The 26,750-nt window shown below is 42.4% G+C and overlaps 1 protein-coding gene across 6 annotated transcripts in view; it reads left to right on the forward strand.

Annotated features, from left to right (window-relative positions):
- Nucleotides 1-26,750, forward strand: part of GRIA3 (glutamate ionotropic receptor AMPA type subunit 3) — a 222,216-nt gene that overhangs the window by 98,698 nt on the left and 96,768 nt on the right. For all 6 annotated transcript variants that reach the window (XR_016443972.1, XR_016443973.1, XR_016443974.1 and 3 more), the window contains exon 4: nucleotides 8,617-8,804. Coding sequence is in view for 3 of the 6 variants with exons in the window: in XM_090061112.1 (XP_089917238.1) it covers nucleotides 8,617-8,804 (188 nt within the window). In the remaining 3 variants the exon portion in view is untranslated. The remainder of the gene's footprint in view (nucleotides 1-8,616; nucleotides 8,805-26,750) is intronic.

Raw genomic sequence — 26,750 nt, forward strand, 5'->3', positions numbered from 1 at the left:
ATTATGGTGCTCTTTGAGGTGTTTTAAAGGAATTATAAATGATCATACTGAGAAAATGGTTTATTCTGATTTTGCTGATGTTGGTGGGAGTCTGGTCTGACAGGGTAATTCAGGACACTTAAACAAGTCTGTGTTGGGAAGGAATATCATTGGACTTGAGCTCCATGGCTCGGTATCCCACTGTGCTATTGACAGTGCAAGCAATGTAGGCAGTGGTGTTTATTGCACTGCTCTAGGCTTTAATGTCATCATTCTTTGCTGAAGAGCGACAGAGCCCTGGACTCATTGTAGTGCTTGTCAGATAAAGGTTCCTCTGTATTTAAACAAGCTTGTTTGTTGGTTTGGAACTTCCAAGATTAACTAAATTTGTTAGATTCAAAAGATTTGGCATTTAACAAGTCACATTAAAATGGCTTTCCCCTTTGGAAGGCTGTTTGCCTTGGCCTATGCGTTCTACACACCTGCATCCCCTGGTGACATGAGCCTTTAATACCCCCTCTATTACCTTTCTGATAGAATCAATATCCAGAGTTCTCCAAATTCTTAGCAGTAGGGATGCAGGGAATCCCTTGTAGCCCATGCCCACAATGCCCTTCACCTTCTTTTACTTCTCAAAATAGATTCTTCCTGTCTGTGGTTTCCTGTGCGTGTTCTTCTGCCTTATCTGGGCAATCATTATTGCTTGATTTTCCTGAAGCACAAAAGGTCTTGGTTTCAAATAGGCTTCAAACCAGTCAGAAAACTATGAATTTACCCAATCTTTATAACTTCCTTGGAAGCATTTGAATGAAGAATCCCAAGGGAGAGATAAAAATGTTGGCTTCAGCCTTCTGCAAACTCTGAATCATGCAGCGGGTTCCACATGTAAGAAGCCTTCCACTGCCATGAGAACAGTTTCCCCATTTCCCCACCCCTATGAAAGACTTCTGCTAAAGTTACCTTGTAGTATTAAGAAAGGTACACCTCAGCCTGCCCTTCATTGGGGCTTGATTCCCTGCTGAATTACTCTGTTCTAGTTCTACAATGGTACAGCTTCATTGAACCCACTAGGGTTGCGCTGACACAAACTGAAGTGATACAGCCATGAACTATGCCCAGTATTGCCACAGAAACGCCAACATTGCGTCACAGAAGTGAGCAGCCATCAACCAGAAGTACTCTTTTAAGAATCTGCATTAGCTTGTTTCAATGTGCATTAAAGTGTCACTTTAAAAAACATGCTCTTTAGTTAAAGCTCATTAAAACAGACTAATGTGCATTTTCTTAGTAGCTCACAATGGAGGGCACCTATACATGTACAGCAAGGCTGCTCCGATGCAATGTAATCACAGTGCGTCAGAGCAGACTCCAGCGTCATGTGCATCAGTGTCCCTGTGCTGAAAAATGGCAGTGGGGGCACTTTAACTAAAGCTTGTTTGATGAGCTTTAGTTAAAACATCCCCGCCACCATTTTTCAATGCAGGGATGCAATACGCATGATGTTCCCACTCCTGGAGCATGTATATAAATGCCCGTAAATTTAATGTGCATTAACTAAAGTGCATTAATGCATGTGTAGATGCACCCACTGTGTTCCATGTATTAGAACTGAAATCATGCAAGTTCAGTTGTATCCCACCCCGAACAAATGCAGACCAAATGTTTCCTGTAAATTTTCCTCTAGCTGACGATGCCAGGCAAGTTCCTTTTCACTCACCCAAATGGACACACTATTTATGTTGATTTCTATATTTATGGATGACAGGTTGCAGCAATGTAATTTTTTAACATGGAGACTATAGGATTTACTGGATATAGATGGCAAAAGAAAAAGGTAACTTAGTAGCCTATATGTTTCCCCTGCTAGACAATTGTGTGAGCCCAGAAGAGCAGAGCATAGTGTATCATATGCAAGTTATTGGGGCTTCTTAAATAAGCAGGAAATGGATGAAATGAGATAATTTTATTTAATATCATAAGTTTTTGAGCTTAACTGAACATAATTGGAATTAGAGAGCACTTCAGGGTACTAGTCATTTGCTCAGGCTCTTATTAGTTTTAGTTAGGTTCCTAACTTCTCCCCTACTTAACGCATCTGCGTAACGATTTTGTAGTGCAAACCATACCTCTACTCTGATCAGCATTAATTTACTAGTGTTTAAATCAGTGCTGGATGAGGAACAAACACTGGGAAAATCCAACTATAGCTAAACTCCTGGGGCTCCATGTAGTCCCAGGAGTTTAGATATAGTTGGGAAAAGGTCACATCTGACATTCAGGAGAAATTGCACAAGGTGGCCTTTTTGCAGGCTCAGTTTGCGTCTGCCCGATGTGGGTCCACAGCTGGATGGCTGAAGTTCAGTTGTGAACCCACATTCCAGTATTTGATCTCTAACTGCCTGATGGTGTCTGTAGCCCAGGTAAACAGCGGTGCTCACTGTTGATATTTGAGACACAATCAGGTTGCAGTCCTGTTTGCCAGTCTGAATCTCTGCCTCTTAGAAGGACCCAGCAAAATACATTAATTGACTTCCATTTGTGATATGAGATAGTGCTCTAGGATTCATCTTATATGGCCCATTAAGATTATGAGTTATTTAAAATTAATGATGCTGTTTTCTATTAACTTCTTTGGTGTCAATCATGAAGGGATGCCAAGAATGTTCCAGTTTGGTCAATTGGACGTAATTAAACAATGATGTCATCACTGGTGATTCTTGCTACCTCATCAATACCAAATTTAATCTTGTATAGGGTAGACTTCCTTCTGGTTGAACAAGCTGTTCAAATGGAAGGTTTTTGCATAGCTGGATTTGGGAAGAGTCTCCTGAGGTTTCACAGATGGATGAAGTGGGTGAATTGCTCTCTTCAACAGTGCTAGTAGGGCTAGTCAGGAGAAGCCCATGACAGAAGGAATGGCATGAAAGAGGAGCCAAGCTATAGGCTCTGCAGTGAAGATACGGATTGTATCTACATTTTAGTCTGCCCAAAGAAAGCAGTGAAACTATGTCATTGGGGCATAGGGAGAGTGCAGCTCTCTGTTGGATAGGTCTGGAATATTTCAGATGCATAGGCAGATGGAGTGAGTGGTGCACAACCCTTTCGCAGACTTTGCTTTTCTCTCTGAAGCCTCTGAATTTAGTGAAGTATATAGCCACTTACTTAAAGGTTTCACTATGAAAGAACCTGTGAGCCTGTTTCAGTTACAGAAAGGTGTGTTTTGACAGGGATTAGATTTTGGATATCACCAGCATCTCTAGAACCAGTAGAAGCAGCTGACAATGACTGGTTTGAATGTTAGGCCTCCAACTGAGTTAGACTGGGTTATTTAGGTGATTCTGGTGAGGGCTTGGCAGTGGTATTAATAAACCCATTTTAAAATCATCTCCTTACCAACATTACATAGAAGGATATTAGTTTCTCTTGGGTCAGCTGTTATTCACAGCCTTTGGTTAAGTTTTATATGGAACAGTTGATCTGATACTGGCAACACAACCAAATCAAGCTTTTCCTGAATGGCTTGCTAACAGAGATGAACTAGAAACACTGTTTGTCCCTTTTCCCCTTAAAAGAAAAAAGCCAACGTTTGCTCTAAAATATCAGCAAAATGTAGGCAAACCTGATATAGTGGGTTCTATGTGCGGAAAACTAAAAGTATCCATGGGAGCTGAGCACCTGGCCTCTGCCCATGTCATGGTAGCTTTTGTGAAACACTCGTATCAAAATAGATTTATTGGCAAAAGCAAGGAGGAAGGACAGAGTCAATATGCTGGCTTGCTCATGAAACCATTCAGTCCCTAACATAGATCCTGCAGACAACCCCAATTTGTATTGCTGTGATGTTAAACAAAGGGAACCTCACTCTTTGAATTAAAAATATCCCTCCTTAAACCATCCTGCTGCTAAATATATCAAGACTCTCAAGAAAAGAATACAATTGAAGCCCGGAACATGTTGTTCATACAGATAACTCGTAATGGCTCATGATGTGCATTGCAGAAAGAAGTTGTTGACAACAGTAAGCATGGAGAGGTTTAAAGGGCTGAGGAAAGTGAAAGTGGGTGTGGGGAACAAGCTAAAATTGTGGCGGGGTGGGTTAATACTAGGACTGTGGAAAGCTTCGGACTCTGATTCGATTCAGCGGAGATTCATCCCGATTCAGTGGCCAAATCTCCAAATCAAATCAGAGGACCCGTTAACCTCTCTGGATTTAATTGAATCAGAAACCTCCAAAACAATTCAGAGAGATTCAGAAAGAGTTGGACATAGACACAGCTTTAAATATTTTTTCTACATACCTCTACGTAGCAGGGGCTCATGAGTGCTGCGATGCTGGGGCTCACAGAGTGTCCCACAGAAGTGCAGGGGGCTCCCCAGCATGCTCGGCAGCAGACCTGAAAGTGGACCAGAATCCCTTCCAGTCCACTTCCAGGTCCTCCAGGGAGCACACTGGAGGGCCCCTTGCACCCTCCCAGCTCAGCAACTGGTGCCTCCTGGGTTGGGGGTTCCTCCCATGGCCGATTGATGAGCTGGGGAGGTACAGGGGGGCCCCACAGCGCACTCCACGGCAGACCCAGAAGTGGACCAGAAGTATTTCTGGTCCACTTCCGGGCTTGCTGCCAAGCACATAGAGGGCTCATATGGGATGCTTCATCCGCTCCAGCATTGTAGTGATCATGAGCCATGCTGCTACCTCAAGGTATGTAGAAAAAACTTTTAAAGCAGTGTCTATGGCCGAATCGCTGATTCTCTGAATCAGCACTGAATCTTCAGATTCAGCCAGATCAAATCAGAGACAGTGTGGCAGGACACTGTTGGTGCCTGCCACTTTAAGGGCCAAGTCAAGCAGCCAGCAGGTGCTTGATTGCGGCAGCCATTTTTAGAATCATGGCTGCCTATATAAACAGAGCAGCCAGGCAGGAAACATTGCCTGGTTGAGCTGCTGTATGAGAACATCTGCCAGTAGGAGCAGGAGGCTCTTGGTCCCGGGCATGATCTAAAACTGCACCCTGCTGAGAGTGGGTGGCCTGGTGGGGCTCCCAATGGTGTGGGAGCCTCCAGGAAAATACCAAACCAGTTACCACCCCGACGGAAGGCAGGTTGGGGCACCTCAGTAACCCATATCACTGTGGGTAGCGGTTGGGGTCAGGCACAGCTACAGCCACCTGAGCCCCCACTGGGGAGGGAAGCCCTGTAGCCCCAGTGAGGGGAAACCAGAGGACTGGGAGCCTGGTTTGTGTGCTTGAGTTTGTAGAGTTGCCCTGGAAGGGGCCAGGGCAGGCTTGGCCTCACAGTCAAGTAATTGGCTGGCCACTACCCCAGTGAGGACCATGGGAAAGGCCCAAAAGACAGTATGTCTGCCACCCAAGGTATGCACTAGATAAAGCCTATGGCCAAAGGGGCCCACTCTGAGAGGGAGCAAGGCAGTATAAGTTGTCGATGTGTGAACGAGACCCTGTGAGAGGGAGTGGAGCATGAGAGGCCCTAGTGAGAGGAGGGCAGTATGAATGCGTGTATCTGAGGCCTGACAATGAGAGCTAAGCTTGGTCCAGCTGTAGGCCAGGAGCATTGTGTCACCTGGATGCCATCTGCAAGGCTTGGGCTGCAGTGTAAGGCAGGAAGAGAGCTGCAGATAGCACCCCCTGGCATCGGGGCAAGGATGGGCTGCCTCCCACCTAATAAGAGCCAGTTATGAAAAAACAAGGCATGGCAGGAGAGTGGGGTGTGGGCAGTTATCCCAGGAATAGGTGGGCGGGCCAACATCAGACCAGCTCCAAGAGCACCCCCCAGTTATAAACAGTGATCCGAATCAACAATTCGAATCACTGTCCCTGATTCAGGCCAAATCCAAATCAAATAGGGTCCACTTCGCACACCCATAGTTAATGCACTTTATTTATATAGAACCATGGGAAATTAGTTAGGTGGAGGAAGGCACATCATTTTCCATTTAGCTGGGGCATTAGAAGTAAATGACAGACCTCTCAGTAAGACAAGAAAGAACACGCGAGGCTGACACAGCAAGGAGAACTGTTGTGGGATGAGTAGAGAGAAGAGATCAGATGGGGAGAAAGTGGTGGAAGGTAAAGGTGTTTGCAAAGACCAGGAGGAGCAATATGCAGAGGATAGACTGCTGGTGGAATCTGGAATTCTTTCAGGCTGAAAGTAAAGGTAGTTATATCTTCAGGTGAGAAAAAAAGTTTGTGAATAACTTCCCACTCCTTTTTCTGCTTTGAAATGGCAACTACTGGGCAATCACATCTACACCCACACCCACAGATCCATACAATGAAGTGAGAATTAAAGACGTTTCATGTAAGAGTTCCTGGTTTTGATGGAGCCAAATATGACTCAAGAACTTCAGTTGAGACCAGGAAACACAGAACCCAGAGTATGGTGTTAATGGAAGACTGTAATAATATTTGTAATTCTCATTATATTCATTTTTAATGCATTGCGCCTGGCATATACATGGGCAGGGAGTATATATGTTTGCAAAAAGACAGACCAATGCAAGACGTCCAGGTTCCCAAATGGAGTCAGCGTGTTTATGAACTACAGAAACCTAACTGAACATTTTTTGAGTGAAAACCTTCTAAAATCATGGACTGTTTTTCCTTTGTTCAGAGCAAACACAAGATTCATCTGTTAATGAAGTGAAACAGAGAGGTGTAGATATTCATTATTCAGTAGAATCAAATGTTTAAAAAAATCCAAATCTTTACATGCACAGCTTTGATATATTGCCATTAATTGTATTTATGAGTTTTCAAATGAAAATTCTTCATTGGTAACTGATTGAGTATCTTTGCCATAGATCTTCCTCCTGCATGCACTGGAATCATAACACTGTCTGAGACATCACAGCCATCTCTGTAAAATATGATGTTAAGGAAGACTGAGTTCATTGTGCTATACATATGTAAATGTCTTTCTTTTAATGGTCTCAGGGGAGAGGGGATGCCAACAAAGATTCCCAACCAGAGCATGTATTAATTGTCACCACCTTTCATGAGCTAGTGAAGTGCGTCCATACAAAGGAAGAACATTAATAATCAATGAGCTTTAGGTAGCTGGAGTGCAGACATTGTGGTTGGGGGAGGGGAACAGGAGGAGGAGACTCCTGCAAAGTTGTAATAGTCTTAATGCAGGATCCAGCAAAAGAGCAGAGATCAGATCCTGCCCATCACTAACTGCCTGGACTGAATTGGAATCGTAGCAGATTTTCTCCACTGTAAGTGAGGTCAGACTGTAGCCCATGTTGTTTAGAATCAGATATAACCTGACAGTGAAATCTAAGGTTTGAGCTCAGAATAGCAACTGCCATCACTCAAAGCTCCTGCATGTGTTAAAAGGATTGCCGGTCTCAAAAGCAGAGGGGGAGGGAGGGGGCAGTTTGCCACACAGCACTATTTTTATACATATATATTTAAAGATGAATAAAAAAATGAAGCTGTTCCAGCTTGTGTGTGTGTCCGTGTGTGTGTCTGTAAAGAACCTCTGAGCTTCCAGGGTAAGAAACCCCAAACTGTAAATAAATTATTGGATTAAGAGCTTTTATACATGAATTATTTAGACAGACTCCTAGCCCACTAGGAAGTGTCTGTGCCGGAAATGATACATTCCTTTGGCACCCATGGTGTGAGATCTCAAGTAGGTGACCTACACTTCCTGAATTGATGCCCTTCTAAATAGGAAGTAATTGGAAATGTCCTATGGTCTAAACATTGTGAAAATAAAAAGAGGGGTCAGTAAACACAGGCTAAATTCTACAAGACAAGGAATACAAATCAGTATCTCGGAGCTCCTGCATAAGCTGCCTTAGGGAAAGAGATTACCCTCCCCAGCTTCACTACAGTTAGCTCACGGCAGTGCGCTCAAGTTTTATCTGCAGCCCAGTCACAGTTGTTCGCAAGGAATGAATTGCAGTTTGCTAGCATAAATTTCCCACTGTGCAGCTCTTTGTTCGTTTCATGCTGCTTCTCTGCTCTGTTGAGGCTGCTAAATGAGTCAATATTACCTTAATATAAGCATGGGAAGTGTAGTTAATGTTATTAAACTCCATATTTAAAAACATTTATTGAAATAAAAGTGAATATCAGCAAAATATTCTCCTAAGGTACATGCCTCCAATAATCAGCACAATAACTTAATTGGCATTCTGGTATGCAGTGGTTGGGTCTGTGCCAATTAACGACCCATTCCTGCAGTGTCTATGCAGGCAAGACTCCCATTGGATTCTGTCCATCTTTTGAAGCTGATGTGAGTTTTGCTCAAGAAAGGACTGCAGAATCAGCCCTTTGCTCGTGTACGCTCCAGTAGACCCATAAACATGCCCAGTAGGGCCATCAGAAGATCTCCTGGATTAGATTCCAATCGGGCTTACTTACTAGTGAAATAATTCTGCTGAAGTCCATGGAGTTGCTCAGATTTTACAGCAGTATAAAATAAATCAAAACCTGGCTCCTACTGTATTGATATTTTTTCTTGGTCTTGGAGTGATTGCAGGCTGTTGCTACTGTATTTCCAGTCAGGCCAATTAATTGTATTTAAACCTATTCTAAAATCTTCAGGATAATTTTGCTTTGTTTTACTGTTAAATGACGGTGGGGTTTGTGTGTTTGTTTTCCTTTCTAGGGTTTTCCATTCTTCAGGCAATTATGGAGGCAGCAGTGCAGAACAACTGGCAAGTGACAGCCAGATCCGTGGGAAACATAAAGGATGTTCAAGAGTTTAGGCGAATCATAGAGGAAATGGACAGACGGCAAGAAAAAAGATACTTAATCGACTGTGAAGTAGAGAGAATAAACACCATTTTGGAACAGGTAACTTCCTGGATCTGCACTCTTGTGTCACAGACTTCATTTCCATTTTTGGGAGTTTTGGTTTTGGGATGGTCTGGTGATAGAAATGAATTAAATGACTATTAAACCAGGAGCCCAAGAACCTGCCAATTATCCTTATAAAAATAACAGTCCTGGAGGCATTCATGTTTTGTGGCAAGTATGGTCAATGTAACCCAACAGAAAACATCTCTGTACATTTTTTTTTTTTCTACAAACGAATAGAGATTTTTTTAAAAATAGGGCCAAATCCTAAAACCCTTCACTCAGAGAAATAGCCCTAGTCCCATATGGACTACTCATGTAGGTAGGGGGTTGCCAGGCATGGGGTGGTTGAGTAGACATTACACAGCATTCGCAGTGCAAGAACCATGGGGACTGGGAAAGATCGGGCTCCTGGTAGCTTTGGTAACTTTCCCAAAGCAGGTATGAATGAAGTGAGGCCATGGTCCTATCCTCTTCACTACTAACCAGTCTAGTGCTCTGGACTGAGGAGGGCATTCAGCAGGAGCACTCCCCCTTCACACCAATACAAAATAGCTCTTCACTGTCTGTACTCTAGGTAGCAGCTAAAAGCTACAGCAGAGCCATGTGATTTGATGGAACCCAACCCATGAAGGCATGTAAAGATTTGCTTATTATTAAGACTGCAAAACCCTCTAATTAATGCCACTTCATAAATCTAACTGCATCTTTACGGTCTGGAAGAAATCAAAAGTAACATGCAAATTTCATGAAGCATTAGCATACTCTTTTAGAAATCCTATGCCATCAGCTGTTAGCAAACTAACCTCAATACCCTAAACAAAACCAATGAATTGCAAGAGATGTGAATCAATTCCGACAGCATTCAATTTCAATGAAGCCCTGAGCTTGAATCGGCTTCAGTCCCTGGAATTATAGGGCTGACTTTGAATGATATAGGAGTTTTGCCGTTGACTTAATTGCGAGAAGGATCTGGTCCCTGCTGAAAATTCAAAGCTAGTGCTGTTATGTGCAGGGTAAGTATCAGGCAATTTATCATAAGTGTCCCTTCTGTCCTAGCAATCCAATTCAGCCTGAAAGTCTGAGTGCCTCAGAGCAGTGTCCAGAAAAGAGAACTGCTGGAGACATGCGTAACGGGTTCAAAACGAATGGGAGTTCGTCCTGATAATGCCAACCAGCAGAATGAGATGGTTTGGCTGCATAAGCTTTTCCTAGCATTTAATCACTCTGGTCTGAGTCTTCTTCCAAGCCAAGTCCAAGGCATTGAGCGCTTGGGGGTTCTTGGTTGCTCCCCGTGTCCTGATTCTGGGAGATGCTGGCCTCTCGGGACCTTGTGTAATGTGTGCACAGCCCCCACAACTCCCCTCCTTAGCAATGGCATCTCGGACTCCATCACCTTGACTGCCACTGGCACTGTCAGGAGACGGGACTTCCTCCGAAGCAGACAGCCTCCCAGATGACTGATGGGAGATGGACAGGACTGCATCTCTGCAGAGAAATAGCCTAGTGAAAAAAAAAACTGCACAAAACACAGCTGTGAGCCAGACACACAGCTAGGCATGGGGATCCAAAATACCTCCTCCCTCCCTTAGCAGTTGATTGGGAGGGAGAGGGATTTCTCCTTCTCACAAGCACCTCATAGGAGTTGTAATAAAAGTGCACCTTTGTGAGAGCTGTGCAGTGAGGAGCAAACTTAAATGTCCATAAAAGTGACTTATATAGAACTTAAATGTCCATAAAAGGTATATAGAAGGTGGGAAGGAATTGGAGTTTTTCCTGACCAGGCAAATTCTTGGTTTCTACCTGTGTGAGGAATGCAGGTTTGCCTTGTTACAGGTCCCTCTTTAGCCCTGGGCCTAACTGCCTCCAACATCAGTCAGTCAAATGTGGAGCCTGGTTACCCAGAGAATGCTTTGGTTGTATCACATTAGGATAATGGGGTCCTGGGTGGGGTGTGCCTCTTCTGCACTATGATAATACAAAAAATATAGTAATATGAACATGGATCCACTTTTGGTCCTCTGGTCTTCTATCACTGAGAGATGCACAGAGCAGAACATGGGAAGCCTGGGGATTTCTTTCTTTCGTGTGCTTGAGTTCTTACTTGAAGCACCATAATGCAGTCTGAAAGCATCGCAAGCACCAAGTAGAGCCAAGTATGAACCATGAATGAACTTTGAGCCGAGCCTCTGATGAGGGCAGGCCCTTTTTTTTCAAACTTCTTAACCCCACATCCATTCGCCTCTTTCATTCTCTATTTATTTGTACTGCATGCATGAGAAAAAATACAGAGGACCACACCAGTGGTCAAAATGATAGCTGCGTGTTATCCCAGACCTCGAGCAAAATGGATTGATAATCTGTTTTCTCCTGCAAAGGCACTGACTTCAAATCTGCTGGTGTTATGTTTTTTATTAAACATTTGATTCAGCTTTCCATCTATTGATCTATTAATCATGAATCTATAGTTTTAAGTAATGCAGTAGTACAGAATATGACTAACTAGTTAACCATTTTACAATATGTATTATGGCCTGGATTCTGCAGATATCTAATGGGACATAAGTACTATTGCATATGTGAGTAACTCCACTTGATTCTACAGAACTACTTGTGTGTAACATTACTTGTAAGTGTGTGTGTGTATGCGTGCACATGTGCACATGCAGAATTGTGTCTAAAACTAGATCTTGAGTAATCTGATCATGAAAGGAAACAATCCAGTTAGTAAAGCAAAACAAACACCTTTTCGATAAATATTCTGGTATTTATTGCATCTATAAAATAACAGCAAAATTGCAGATAAATATATATCTATATATAGCACTAATCCACAAGTATTCCCCCCACCACCTGACTTCACTGGGACCATTTACCTGAGTAAGAATTGTAGGTTTGTGTCCTGTATCATGATACATTGTGAAAAAAATATGTATAGACAGCCACTACCAGAGAGTTTTCTGGTCCAAGACCCAAGAACAATGGCATTGTTTTCTACAGGTAAAAGGCAATATTGGTATACCCATGGGCTGACTATAGAACAATTCATTTTAAGGCTTTTATTTTGTCTTTTCAAATTAGCTCCTTATCTTGTCATAAAGTTAATAAAAATCTTACAAAAAATTCCAAGAACCCTTAGATCTCTCCAGCTGAGATACTCAAGGGGATCGTAAGATGTCCTCCTTTGAGACAACTGCAGTTTGCTGATAGTACACTGCTGTGGGAAAAGATAGCTTTGGATCTGCATATTGCAGTTTGGAGTTTTTTCTGTTTAATAGTGTTAAAAGTGTTTTCTGCCAAAAAGTGAACTGAACAGACACTGGAATATGAGTAAAGTGAGCACTTCCTATTGAATTTATATATCTTTGCATGCATGCGTGCATGTGTGTACACACACACACACACACACGCATGCGTGCACACACACCCACATACAACTATACATATACAATTCTCTCTCTCTCTCTGTATATGTATGTGTGTATATATACACACACATTCTTAATGTGTATTGGCCTGCATCTATTCTAAGAGTACCACAATTATCACTCATCAATATTAACAGTCTTAATACCCTATATATGTATGTGTTTGTGTGTGTGTGTGTGTACACACACACAACTATACGGGGGGGGTGTATATGTATGTGTGTATATATATGTATGTGTGTGTGTGTATATATATACACATATATGTATGTATATATACATCTGTGTGTGTGTGTATACACATGTATAGTTGTATATGTATGTGTATACACACACACATATATAAGGCACTTAGACTGTTAATACTGATGAGTGATAATTGCGGTACTCTTAGAATAGACCTAGGCCAATACACATTAAGAATTTGAGTGCCCAGCATAAATGTTAATCTTAAAGGAACCAAATTTTCAGGATATGCCAGGCACACTTCCCCCAAAACTCAACCCCCATTCAGTTGAGTCCCCCCAGAATCTCTTGTTGCTTTTCAATATCTTGGTCTCAGAATATACCTTAAGCGATACATGCTTCAGATTAACTGATATAATACCAGCAGCATGTACTGCAGTCACATCAACAGGATGTGCACTTTCAGTTAAACTGGCAACTGATTTCTGAAAACTAGCCCTTTTGAATCTCACTGAGATGCGACACGTGTGACATTTTAATATTTTAAACGTAAATGGCACTTTAAGTCATAGGGGCTGAAGTAATTTTGTAAAGCACCCAACTTCTCTGTCAGATTAGGTTGGCTGTAGTTTGCAGCTGGAAAAACTTTGTAAAAGAGATTAAGCAACAATGTTTCTAAGGAGATTTATTCCAATATATTAGCTGATCAAAAGTATGTGACCTGTGCTATTTTGTTAACTGACTTACTTACGAATGTTACAAATGACCCCACAGTGAACATCTCAAGTCCCAGGGATTTTGTACAATTTTGTCTTTTAAAAATGAAATTTACTAGTCACATTCAGTATCCAAAATTCACCCTGCCATTCATAAGTTTATTAAATGAAAATAATTGTTTTTCAAATTATCGTTAAGATTTAGCCTGAGGATCACTCCTTTATCTGTGAAACCCAGAGAGAAGAGAGGCCCATTTCCCTTCTTACTTGACAACTAGATGATTATCTAATTTAATCATCTAGTTGCTTCTCAGGCTTACTGATATCAAAAATTGCTGCTCTGCAACATTAATAACCTCCCATCTCTCCTTGTCCCTTGATGCTAAAATGCTCCAATGTTCTTTCGCAGATAGATATGCAATTTTGTTTTTCATGAGCAGAAAGGCATCTTGTTCTGGGAACAGCATTCGCTTTTAGAATTAGACTCTATATTTAGGGACAAATCTTTGATTTGAGAAATATTTTTGTTTGTTTTTTTTATTCCCAAGATAGCAAGTTGCATTTCAGACTAAAGTGGTTTTGTGTCCATTTAGAAAAAATCCCCTAAGGAAAAATAAGGAGGTAGAAACTCCACTCAGGGTCAGAACGGTGAAACATTACAAAAGACTTGTTTATTCCAGAGAATATATGTTGTTCATCAAAAGGAGGCTATCTCCAGACAAAATCATAAGGCTTAGGCTCCAGGGTAATCTCAGTATTGAATGGAGGCATCTGCGAACAAAACGTAAGTAATATTGCAGGATAGAACATAATGCACAACATTTTAAAATGATGGTCAAATTGCTGAAAAGCCTTCAAGTGAAGCGTCCACAGGAGCAACAAGGGTGATCTGATTGACTGAACTCTGTTCAGTGGAAGTATATAACATGATTTGACTTTTGAGTCTGAAATTTGGAGATTAAGAAGATGGCCTACAATATTTTGATACAGCCATCCCTGTAATACTTTAAAGAGCCTTCAGTGAAATGCATGGAAGTTTGGATTAATGGCATTTTCAAAATGAATAACAACAAATTAGTATTTATGTTGCACAGTCAGTGCTCATAAAAACAAAAAAGAAAGACGAAAAGTCCAGGTGCAAAGATTGTCCTGTTTTCACATTGCATGTCGTATGTGCTTTAAGTCGGCTGTGTTACATTGTAAAGCTAAATTACTGTACTGGCACGTCTGCATTCTCCCAGAAGCACTGACAGCTTGCAAACAATCAAACGGGTATATTAAATGTAAGGTGCTGAGAGACTGGGTATTCTCTGCCTGCTTTTTTCTTTTCCCCCGTTGAGGATCAGATTTCTCATAGGAAGCACAGAGCTTTGGGGCACTGGTAAGGGCTCTGCCACAGAGTGGTCACCTTCCAGGATTTTGTCCTCTGTAGGTCTTGGTTTGCCAGGGAAAGGGTTTCAGTGAGTTTCAGCATGAGGCACCGAGGGAATATCTAATCTATATATATATATCTATATATCTATATATATATATATATATATATATATATATATATATATATAGTGACTGGGAAAAAAAACAAACAATTACATGTTCCCAGTGAGCTACAAATTTGAAATTTTGGACGTTTGCTCATCAAGTGTTCTGAGTATTGAGAAAATCTAGTATTTACGTTGGAATCTGAGATTACCAAGAAACAACCTATTGTGTCCCCAACACAGATTATACCACTCTAAACACCCTTAAGTCCATTTGGGAAATAGGAAGGGAGAACGGGAATTCACAAGCATCGTGTTCATTTCTGCCTTGAAAAAAACAAACTGGACTTGAGATCTCCCATGACATGAAGTGGGAATCACCTGGGGATCGTCTATATGAGATGTTCACTGCACAGCAGGCTAATTAGTTGTGCGCTATACATCATGTGTCCACACATCCACCCCCTATTAGGCTGAAGTAAACTATTTTATAGCACAGCAAGATACCACTTGCAAATACAAGTAGTATTCTGCAACAGCGTGAAAAATGCCGCAGAGCAGATGTAGACACTGCCCCGGCTACCTGGGGCACAAGGATGTTTCAGTGCATGGACTGCCTGCTGGCTAGCCGCACGCTGAAGTACCCTCGTGTCCCAGCCAGCCTCTCTGCAGCATGTTGAGCTGGGGGAAGCAGCCCTGGACTGGCAGGCTGACCCCCTGTGCACTGCTTGAACCCTGCTCGGCATGCTGTGATCCCAGGCACACATGTAAACATATGCCTGGGAACAATAAACGTATGCCATAAGCACCAGAGTTTATTGCATCACATTAATATTCACATGTAAATGTGCCCCGAGATCACCACTCTTCAAGACCTTAGCTAGCAATATTGGCAAAATTGAGTGAAGCATGCATGAGCACCAGTGGCTACAGCCATATATGCCTGAAGGGCCTGAAGCAACCAGGAACTAAACTAAAAATGAAACTGCAGACATGGTAATGAGCTATGGAGAAGGAAACGCTCTTTTCAGACCCGAATAATTCTCCGAACATATCAAACCGTTCAGACATTCCCATGGGATGGATTGCCTAGCTTGTAAATGTTAATTTTTTTTTAAAGGACACCATCTAGATCTCATAAGATTTCCCAGATTCAAAATGACAAGGACTTAACAATCAGAATTATTTGTACAGCAGAGTGATTAAGCTCACTTGGATTTTAACAGGTTCTGAAATAAAATGACTCAAAGGCCAGTAAAATCACAGTTCAGAGCATTAATTACATAATTAATAATGATACTATTAAAACAATTTCATCATCATAAGTGTACATTCTGCTGTACAGTAGACAAGGAGGCTGGCTTTTATTTTTGCTGAGGGGTCCAAGTTGATGGACGTGTGAAAAGTTTTATGCATTTCAGGTGACAGTCCTCTGCCTGAGGGGGGCCAGGGCCCTTGGGCCCCCACATATTCAGCACCTCTAATAGTAGAACAGCTCCAACAAAAAATCTTTTGCCCTGCTCCAAATTCTGGTCTCTGGTGAGACCTTGTATTATTCTGCCCTGGATTCACACTTACCATTTATGGTTAACCTGCCATAAATACACGCATGTGTGTCCACCTGCTGTTGATCTTTTGCATATTTTTACCATGGTACATATTATATGTGTGTATGTGCAATGAGATGCGTATATTCATATAGATAATAGTGTAAATTAATTGTATGCATTTTAAGCCAAAATCTTTTGTAGTTGCAGTGGGTAAGTAGGGAAATTGTATAGTGTTCTTGAATTAGCTGGAATGAATAGAATTAGCTTGAATTTGGATGGTTGACAATGCATTTTCTGAAAGAAAGCTAGAACTATTTGCTTTGAACTTCAATGAATAGGTATCTAGAAAAACTATTTTTTTCATTTGTTGTACGACTAGTCATGTTTTGCTTCCTTTCTAAAGCTCAGAAATCAAATGTTCATTTGTGGTTGTCCTTGCCAAGTACTGTCAGCAAGTCTTTTTGCACGCGTTATTATTTAAACAGTATCTACATTGTACAAACTACTTCAGTAGTTGGCACTAATTGTTCCCCTTGTTGGCAGCCTTAGTAGAAAGACCAAGGGCTGAGAGGGCCGTTAAGATACTCTCAGATTGCTGGAGGTGCTCAGGTCTGGTATTAGGAGAGAAGCTGTACTGATACTTTAGGATAGTATATGGTCTAAAGAAAGCCGGTTTGGATATTTGTGGCTATCTTGGTGGTTTCTTTTATTAACAACATTCGCAAGACATGTTTTTTATTAAATAAAAAAGAGAAGGAGAGAGAGCAGGATGGATGCCTGGAACTTGGTCAAAAAAATGATGTGTTCAGTTTTATCTGAATCAATGTGGGTGGTCATCTCACCATCCCTAATTGCACTGAGAACCTTTTCCACGTCACTTTTACCACTTTGAACCAGGCTGGATTTAAATCCCTTGCTCACTTCTCTTTAAAAACCAGTGTTGCATAAGATGCTGCATTGTTACTGTCCTAACAGTTAATGTAGTTCTTTCTTTGCAAAATAAAGGATAAACCCTTTCATCTTTTCAGGCATTGCTTTAATTTCTGCATCTGTCTCTCAAATAGAGTTTAATGCTTGAAACTCTGCTTCCACCCAAAGTCTCTCCTTAATTAGTTTCCAAGGCAACCATCAGGGAGACAACTCAGTTGAACCAACGGAGAGAAGAAAGAAACACAGAATAAAAAATGAACAGTAATAGTGTAATACCCTTGTGCAGACCGATGATATACATAACTAGGGGCAGCATGAGAGTGCTGGTGTCTCCATGAGCTCCTTTATAAGGGGGCACCCTAACTCAGGAGAAGCAAAGCTGTAGGGGCCTTATGGCTGTTCTTGCCAATACCCAAGTCAGGACACATTGCTTCACTGCTGTACACAAGCATTAGATATGCAGAAGAGGAAGAGGCGCCACCAGTCCTATTCAAACCCCAAAGGCCCATGAAGTTCCCATGTGAGTTTTCTGGAGCATTTGCACAGTAAATTTTAAATAGTAAGCTCTTTAGGGCCAGGATTTGTCTCAGGGTCTGTAGCTTTCATAGTCTGGAGAACAATGGAGGTATTTAACAACCAGTGCGTATAGCTTCTGGAGCAGAGGTGCAGCTCTGCTGATCCAAAGCAATGGAAAGTGTTTCAACTAAATGCTGCATCCTTGCAAGTCTGTCATCCTCAGTCTATCTACATTCATGCCCATGATACTTTACTAATGCAACCCAGCTTACCATTGACTTCATGTGTACAATGATATATTCTAAGTGAGAAGAGAATCAGGCCCTTTATGTCCCCACCCACCTAAGCAACTCCCTTTTTCATGCAGGTGTAGCAAACAGTGTGGGCTGTGTGACTTGCAGTTTATTCAGCAGCCAACTTGCCTGGTGAACTTTAAGAATGAAAATAGCATAAGAATTTAAGAGGAAATCATGTGCTACCAGAGGGGAGGAAAAATCCCAAATTGCTACATGCATAAATTGTTATATCAGCAAGCTTGTTTGAGTATTTGCTGTTGGAATTCAGTTCCTTCAAAATATACTCGTAGACAGAATTATCAGTGATAGGTATGATCCCTTAAAAATAGCCAATATTCCTTTACCTCCCAAGAAATTACAATTAAAAGAACAGTTAAGGGAAAACAATCCTGTAATATTACTATTCTCTATGAGTAAAAAGTCTACATTGCAGTATAAAAATCTAATAAAAATGAATTAACTCTTCATAATTTCTCCTGGTTCCGGTTTTATACACCCAGTTATACAGGGAACTCAGATACTACACAGCTCTGTTTATGATTAAGTAGAATAAACCTTTAAAACTCCTTTAATGTATTGAGAAGAAAAGATTGTGTATAATTCCAGTTACAGTGAACATCCATTTACGGTGAAGTGCTATAAAATTGTCTTCCCTGTAGGAGGTTGCACTGTATTTTTAATTTCATAAGGCCTTAAAAAATGAAAGGAAATGTTTAAAAGGAAGAAAAGGTGGCTGCAGTTCAGTGTTTTTCAGCCTGCTAGAAGGCAATTCTCTGCAGTACAAACCCCCTTTCAAAAGATTCTTGTGTGAGCACTGGGACTGAATTACTGCGACACTTCTGGGTTATATCCAAATAATAGTTTGAAGTGATCCTGACGTGGTTGCTGAATACAGGAAAGCTTTATATAAGAAGAATTCTCTTTCCAAGGACCCTCATTCACATCGAAGAACCCTTGCTGTGAATACAGCATTTGCCTTGTAATTCCAATGAAACTGTAATTCTAAGGGAAAGCAGGACATTTCTGAATAGCTTTTCTGAAAAATGTTTGACTTGATTTACCTGCTCACCTTTGTATTGAGAGCTCCTAGGACTGAAGGAATTAATTTCTTCACTGGGTCACAAGAAGAGTCAGGTGTTGGTTGTGTAGGGTGGTCTGCATTACTAAGAACCAGCACAGTCTTTCAACATAGTTACATGGAGTTTAAGGCTACAAGGAACTATTAGGTGATCTAATCTGAAGTAATGCATATTGCAAACCAAAAAGTTTTACCTGGACTGTATTAAGCCCTAAAAATATTTTAGTTATATTATAGCATTTAGTCGTCTGGAGACTAAATTGTACAGCTCTGACAGTGAGCAGGAGGAGCCTATTGTGATACCAGTGCATGAGAACCCTGCAGGAGCTGGGAATCAATTGGGTAAGAAAAACCCAAGTCCTTGGACAGCCCAGCCACAGCTCAGGAGAAGGGTATGGCTTGCTATGACCACTGCTCATACAGTATAGGCTATGGTGCTTACTTCTTCCACTGTGGAAAAATAAGCTGCCTGAAATGGGCCCTTTAAGGTCCTCAAGCAGCTAACATTGTCTTATTGTTGCAGAGAGTAATAAGTAAATATTATGAGACTGTGCTCTGACAGTCTTAACAGTGTGAACAGTGAGAAGAAAAGGAGGAAGATCCCTTGGAAGACCTGGTAGCAGAAACAGAGATCAGCTGCGTGCTGGGATCACTGCCCTTCTTTACTTGACTGCTGCCCAGCGAGGTTGGGGAAGTGCCGTGGGCGTCCTCCGGGAAACCTGGGCTCACTCACCTTTCTGCCCGCAGGTGACATCTCCCACTGCATGTTTCCCTCACATCCTGGGGCAAACTATGCGAGTCCTGGAAAAAAGAAATCACAGACATTGTGAAACAGAGGGGGATTTCATCAGTCAAACCACCTGTGGGTCTAATCAGTGGCGCAGCTACTTCAGACAGATGGCTTGATCAAAACCTGTGTAGAACGCAGAGTGCTTCATGTTAACACTGTTCAAGTTTGTCCCATGCTTAGGACTAAAAAGAGTCTAGGCAAGCTGAAAAGTGGGGTATTGTTGCCTTACCACCACAGCCCCCACTGACAGTTACTGGCAAGTGCCTTTGGACTCGGGTGATAGGTGAAATCTGTACTCAGCCTCAACCACATAGGGCTTTTCTGAATTACAGCTTTACCTTTTGGTCTAAGGAGGCTTTGGCCACTGTTCAACATGTGGTAGATCAGCTGTTAAGGGGAATGGAGAGGTTTACCCTGTATGTACTGATGACATTTGTATTTTAGCTGACCAAAAAGAACATGTTTTTTGATCAGAAAGGTCCTTGCTTGCCTGCAAAAGTAAGGACCTTGAATATGCAGGTGGAAAAGTGTAAAGTAGGGGTGGCAGGAGGCAGCCACAGAAAATCAGAACCTGCAAAGGAAGGAGGTAAGGACTAGTGAACTCCCCAAATCAAAAAATAGGCCCAATTCCTTGTTGGAATGGCAGGGTTAGTTTGGGGGATTTATATACGAAATCTTCCATTACTCATTTATTAAGGCCTCTATCCTGTGAAATAATATCCCATTTGACCTCCCTAGCAGCTCCCATCACTTCTCTGTATCAAAGTGACAGTCCAGAAAAGATCATCTGACCTGAACAGAATGAAATGCCTTTCTGCACACTGAAAGATGCCTTAAACAAAGATCTAGTCCCAGTGACTCCTAGTTTTGACAAACCTTTTGTTTTTCTTCAACCCTTCGAAGACAGGGCTGCATACTGTGCTAATGCAGGCTGGTGCTAATAGAGCGTTCCAACTGTATAGGCATTTGTTCAATAAGCTGTTTCCTAGGGAAGAGAGCTATGCAGTGATTGGACAAGAGGTGTCTTGCAATTGCATAGTGTCTCAGAAAGCTGCAGCCATCTTTTGGGGACATTTTGCAGCATAGACTGACCGCTCACCCCATAACTTGGCTCCATCATACGAAAGGTTTTGCCTCCAGGCTGTGAGGCCGAGTCTGTCCTTCTGTGATTAGAACAAGGAAACAATTAATGAGGAGGGATGCACATGTCAAAGCAGACACTTTGTCCAAAAGGGAAGCAGATGATCTTCCCTGGACTCTGGGGCAAGGGAGGAAGGGCGGGCGAGATCCTGCTTTGTAGAAGGGAGGAGAACTTCTGTATTATTTTTATGAAAAATATGCATGGCTGTTTATCCCTCCCCATTGTACTGTGAGCTAGTTAGACTGAAAGAGTACATTTCTCTGCCTGCCCACGTAGACAAATCTATCTCTGGATTAGTATAAAAAAATCATCAAGAACCATCAGCAAGTGAATGAAGTTACCTTGGTGATATAGTGCAATGTCATCAACTGGACATTAGCTTTTAATGACAGGCGGCGAAGGAAAACAGCATATGAAAGCATCGTGACTGGACCTTTCAGCAAAGGACCGAGGTGTCTGGTCACTGGGACAAGAACTGGCTGCCCGATGCAACGAGGGAGATGAGCTCCTAGTTATTGCTGGAGAGACAGGGAGGTAATACTGCCAATATGGACATGCGCGTGAGCTCTGCTTTTCCAGTCTAACCGGCAGACAGTTGACTGATAAGTACTGGCTCATTTTGTCCTGTCTCACTGCAAAGCATCTGCTGTTTACCCACAAGTTCACTCTTCTGGCAGCTATCAAGAATTCAGCTTATTTTGGATTCCCAAGAAAAATGGAGAAAAGCAGAGTTGTCAATAGAGACCCAGTGTCAGAGTAGCGAAGCAGTAAGGCTTTCTCTTGCAAACGGACTTAATGCTAAAAGGTACATTCCCAGAGGGAGTGATAAATGTCAGCAGTAAGCTCTCCTTGTGAGATCATAATGGGGTAGAAGTGCTTACGAGTTCCCTAAAATCCCATGTGAATACAAGGTGGAAAAAATAAATCACATGGATATCTTTTTGGTATTCTCATATGTCTGAGAAACTGTTTTACATGTGTGCTGAGGGCATCTCCCGTGCACGCAATTTCCTTTAAACAGATGACTCAAATTTCTCAGGCACATTCTCATCAATTTTACAGCAGGGGTCTGTGCTGTTGCCCTTAGTCACTGGAGCACTTTTCCTCTCTAGGCAAGAAGGAGAGAGGAAAACAGAACAGGTAAGCTATGGAGCCACGGGGCAAATTTCCTCTGGAGAGACGTAATGTTCTGCTGGCCACCAAAATGAAGAATAAACCAGTTTGGGTGACCAAGCCCAGTAACTTATTGCCCTTTGAAATGCCCAGAAATTGGCATATTCTATGGTTTTCTGTAGACTTGAGCCCTGTGAGAAATATTAAGTTGGTGAATTTGAGAATATGATGTTATACAGCTCAGAGAAAACATTGAAATTGTCATAATTGCAATTTTTCAATCTTTTGGGATTCTACAAAGAATGTTCTAGTCTCTGTGGAAAGTACCTGGGACGTTAAAGTGTGTGTTTGTTTCTGAGCTAACTGCTGGAGATGGACATGTTTAATTAAAGGACTTACCTTCCTCTTGCAGTGAAAAATTCATTGTAAGCTTAGCTAGGGTGCTGGTAGGACACCTTTATAATACAGTTGGCATTTTATTTAATTTATTATTTACACTTGTAAAGTTAAAGGGCTTACTAATAAAAAATGCAGAGACAAAAACATATAGGCAGTACACATGTTCTTGGTCCCATTGGACTTGTCTGTAGGAGTGAAGGTTTACTCTTGAGAATCCCTTTGCAGCAAAAGGAACAAAGATGTCTCTCCAACAAAATCTGTGTGGCTGTCCTTTTGATTAGCTTTTTCATGTCCTGATAAAGAAATGTGTCGTGCATTGTAATAAATGCCTGACTCTGATCTTGGTGTGTGTGGAATGGCTTTGAGTGGTGAAGGGTAGCTTTTGTTTTGGATTGATTTTTTGGCTTCAAGGTCTTTGTTCTGAAGAACATGGCTTGTGGAGGTGGACGCAATGCTGAGAGATACAACACCTTTCTTTTTTTTTTGTTCTCATCCATCGAGGCAAGAAAAGATCTTCATTTAAAAGAGAGTTAGTTAAAAAATTCTGCTTGGCTTGAAGAGTAAACAGTTGTGATTATAAATGTCACCTGCAAAGGGCTGTAAATCTTTTCATTTCTGTCTCTGCAAGGGCCTGATGTTTTGGGAGTAGAGTGTATCCTTTAACAAAAAGAGTGTGGCTGGTTTAGTTGACCTGGTTGTATTGTTAAGTTCCAACAAGAAGGAAGCGGAACATAAACAAGAAGAAAGTTTTAAGGCACCATACATTTCCAGAAAACATCACACCAAATTGAAAGAAAATGAGAAAACATAATGTGCGCTCAAAACCTGTGATTCAGACAGTAATTTTTTTCTAAACGGTTTCAGGTAAAAACTTTTATGAAGACATCATCAGATGCACCTTGCATTGCATCACCTTCAGTCAGCAAATGTCAACAAAGTTACAGGAAAAGATGCTATTAGTAAGAAGGAATGGCAAGAAAAAGCAACATGGCTTTCAGACGTTGGTCTTTTCTTAACTTAGAAGGATCAAAATACACAGCCATGACTTATCTTGGAGGTATAAGATTTTTATTAGTGCAGATAAATAAATACCTGCACTCTATTGTCAAATGCTATGTCAAATGCAGTGGGCATGTCTACATGTGCATTTGATCTGAGATCACTTCCAAGTAAACTACTTGTGAGTAAACACTCCCAGGCAGACATCTACACATGCTCTTAGCACCAAATGACTGCCACTTCCTGCAGCCCTGTAATAGGCCCCTGCCACTACTGGGAGGAGCTCCGGGCTCTGGCTGCACCCCTGGGGGTGCCTGTCAGGGGGTGCACGGGCACCCCCGTGCACCCTCTATGCATTGCTACTGCTTGGGCTGCCCCACAGCCTCCACTGCCACCCAGAGGGCTACCTGTGGCTGTGCTACATGTCTCTGCCTTCCACAGCCAAGGAGGACATCACCGTTAGATTTGATGCATTCCCCAGCATGTGAGAGGCCCATGCCCACTCAGCTGCAAGGGCACAGCTGCTCAATAAAATTTTGCACTGTCTCCAACCTCCCCGTGCACTGTTGGGGGGAAACCTGGAGCCAGGGGAGTGTGGCTGGGCCGGGGCGGGGCGGAGAGGGGGACCAGGGGCAGGGGCTGGAGGGCCTTCCCCCAGTGCAGGGCTTACCACGTGGCTTGGGCCGGTGTGGCTGGTGGCTCTGCTTGGTGGTGATGGCATGTGGCTCCAGGCAGTGTCCTTGGAAGGCAGGATGTGGTGTGCAGGGACCCAGCCAGGGGCCCCTCCCCAGGGAAGAGATGACTTTGCTGGCAGCTGGTGGTGACATGGCTGGCCATGCCTTGGGGCTGGGGCTGCGGAGCTGTTGGGGCAGGCTCTGGTCCAGGCTTCCCAAGCTGCTGGTGGAGGCTGCAGCCAGGGTGCTCAGTGGGATGGGCTGCTAGAGGGCCGAGGGGCCCTCACCTGATGGCAGGGGCTCAGGCAGGCCACCCATACTGCTGCACACAACATAGCTGCAGCCTGGGTCCTGGGGCACCCTGCAGGCCTGCTCAGCACAGGCCTAGCAGCTGTGTGGCACTGCAATGCTAGGCAGCAGTGCCAGGTGCAGGCAGGTTGGTGCAGCTAACCTGGAGTGGCCTCAAGCTCCCTGCATGTGCCTCAGAGCTAAAAATCTCTGCAGACTTTTAAGGGCCTGAGGCTGGGGCTGCCAAAGAGCCAGCCCAGTCCTGGGGCAGGAGAGGCACCCAGCCAGAGCCCTGGAGCTAGCCTCAAGCCCAATGGCAGGGCTAACTGGAAGCAAATTTGTTGTCAGTTGGTGTCTATACACGTGTTACTGCACAGTAACTACTCTCAAGTAAATTTGCTACTTGCATTTAAAGGTAGCAGATTTACACATGCATAGCATCATTTACTGCAAAGTAAGTATGTGCACATGTGAGTGTTCATGCTTACTGCACAGTAAACTATGCTACTGTGCAGTAAAGCAGCTCATGTAGATGTGTCCAGTAAGAGTTAAATTCTGCCCTGTGATTTTCATACACCTAGTAAGAATATAAAGTCTTATGTTATAGAACTGTAGCAATATTGCAGTAGTGGAAGAAGTGCTGTCTTTTAAAGGGATCTATACTTAATACATGATCAGCTGTCATTGAGAAATTATGGATCCTCAGATCCATATAATCTAAATATCTGTGATGTTGGATTGCTTTAAAGGAGACTTAAGGTACATGTTTTGCATCCAAAACTACAGTACTTAATATACTACAGTGTAAAAAGGTAGGATTTCAGTTCTGAGGCAGAATGACAAGTTTATGTGAGGCAGCAGAAGCGTACAGGCAAAATCCATAGATCCTTAACTACATGGAAAAAAAAGAGTCTGTGGATTTTTATGTTCACTTTCAGCTACCTCGTATAGTAGATGAAAATACAAAATCTGATTATTGGGAAAACCTGCATAGTTGTGACACTTCCTCATGGACACTGTATCTCCAAAACAGTTCATGAATTAATCTCATCAATGTATGTAGTTATTTTTGTCTGTGACAAAGCATATGTGTTTAGGATCTAAATTTTAGTATTTAATAGAATCCTCCTTTAATATTCAAGTATCTAATATACTCAAGTTACTAATATACATAAAATATTGGTTACCTTGTTGGACCCTCAAATTCCCTGGAGGCTAGATTCTAATTCCATTAACCCATTTCATTTGGAGAAATAAATGGCTTTTTGGTAGATATACCCCAGTGATTTTAGGGTTAGTGTTTGTTCCAGTGCATGAGGCATGACAGTACATGGACTGTGGAAGTAGTTTCTTCTCACTGAAAGCAAAGACATGTCATCTTTTCAGTTGGGTCATGTTGCTGCCACCGTGCTTCAGCCTGTGCTGCTTCCTTTAGGAATCTGACCTCTCGGTGATGGCGAACAAAGGGGGAAGAAACATAGAGGGAGAAATGTCTGATATCTGTTGGGCTGTTTAGTCAAAGATGGTCCAGCATAAAATACATATTCAGAATCCTTGAGGGAGGCTTCATCTTGAGACAAAAGCATATTTCCATACGCTTTTCTCCATATTTCCAATTCCAATTCAATATGGAGAAATGCATAACCCATGGCTACTTGGAAGGTGAACAGCTCTGCTGTAGACCACATGAAACGCTGCTTGAGATGCTACAACTCCTCAACCATTGTCAGGTATCCAGTGTCAGGTAGAATTAAGTCCATGTATGAAGGAGGCTTTAACTTAGGCCATGCACTCAAGCATCACCAGCTTGCACCCAAAGCAAGATCCAAGCTTTGAGTAAGGGGACTGAGACAAGGAAATTAAAGCAAGAGACTTACATTTTACAACCTAAGAGCCACCACCCAAGTACAATTTCACTAATACCCAGATCAGGGCCCTATGTCTTGCCAAACTCAGTAGCCACAGTACACTGGAAGAAAAATATGCCTGCCCCTCTGTTTAGATTGCCCAAACATTTTCATTTCCCACCAGATGATCCCTATGGACAGTTCCAGAGGAAGTGAAAAACTCCTCAGTCAGCAAATGGAAAAATCTCTCTTGGATCACAAATAGATCATTCACATTCCACCTGTGTGGACAAGGCTCGGTCTATTTGGAGCCCCTAAATAGTATGCTTTCGTACAAAACCTTCCCTTGGCCAACGCGAGGAGAACAGAGTAAGGTGGGGTGGCCCACAACTCACTTGGCTTGATAAACAGTTATTGCCAACCTAGCAGGGAACCTCTGTCATGTCAAAGGTCACCTTAACAGGCAATCAGTATTGACCTCAAAGTTGGGTAGTCACGTCTGAGTGGCCCAGTC

This window comes from Crocodylus siamensis, chromosome 8, assembly GCF_052110815.1.
Source record: "Crocodylus siamensis isolate JL-2025a chromosome 8, ASM5211081v1, whole genome shotgun sequence".
NCBI classification, from domain to species: domain Eukaryota; kingdom Metazoa; phylum Chordata; order Crocodylia; family Crocodylidae; genus Crocodylus; species Crocodylus siamensis.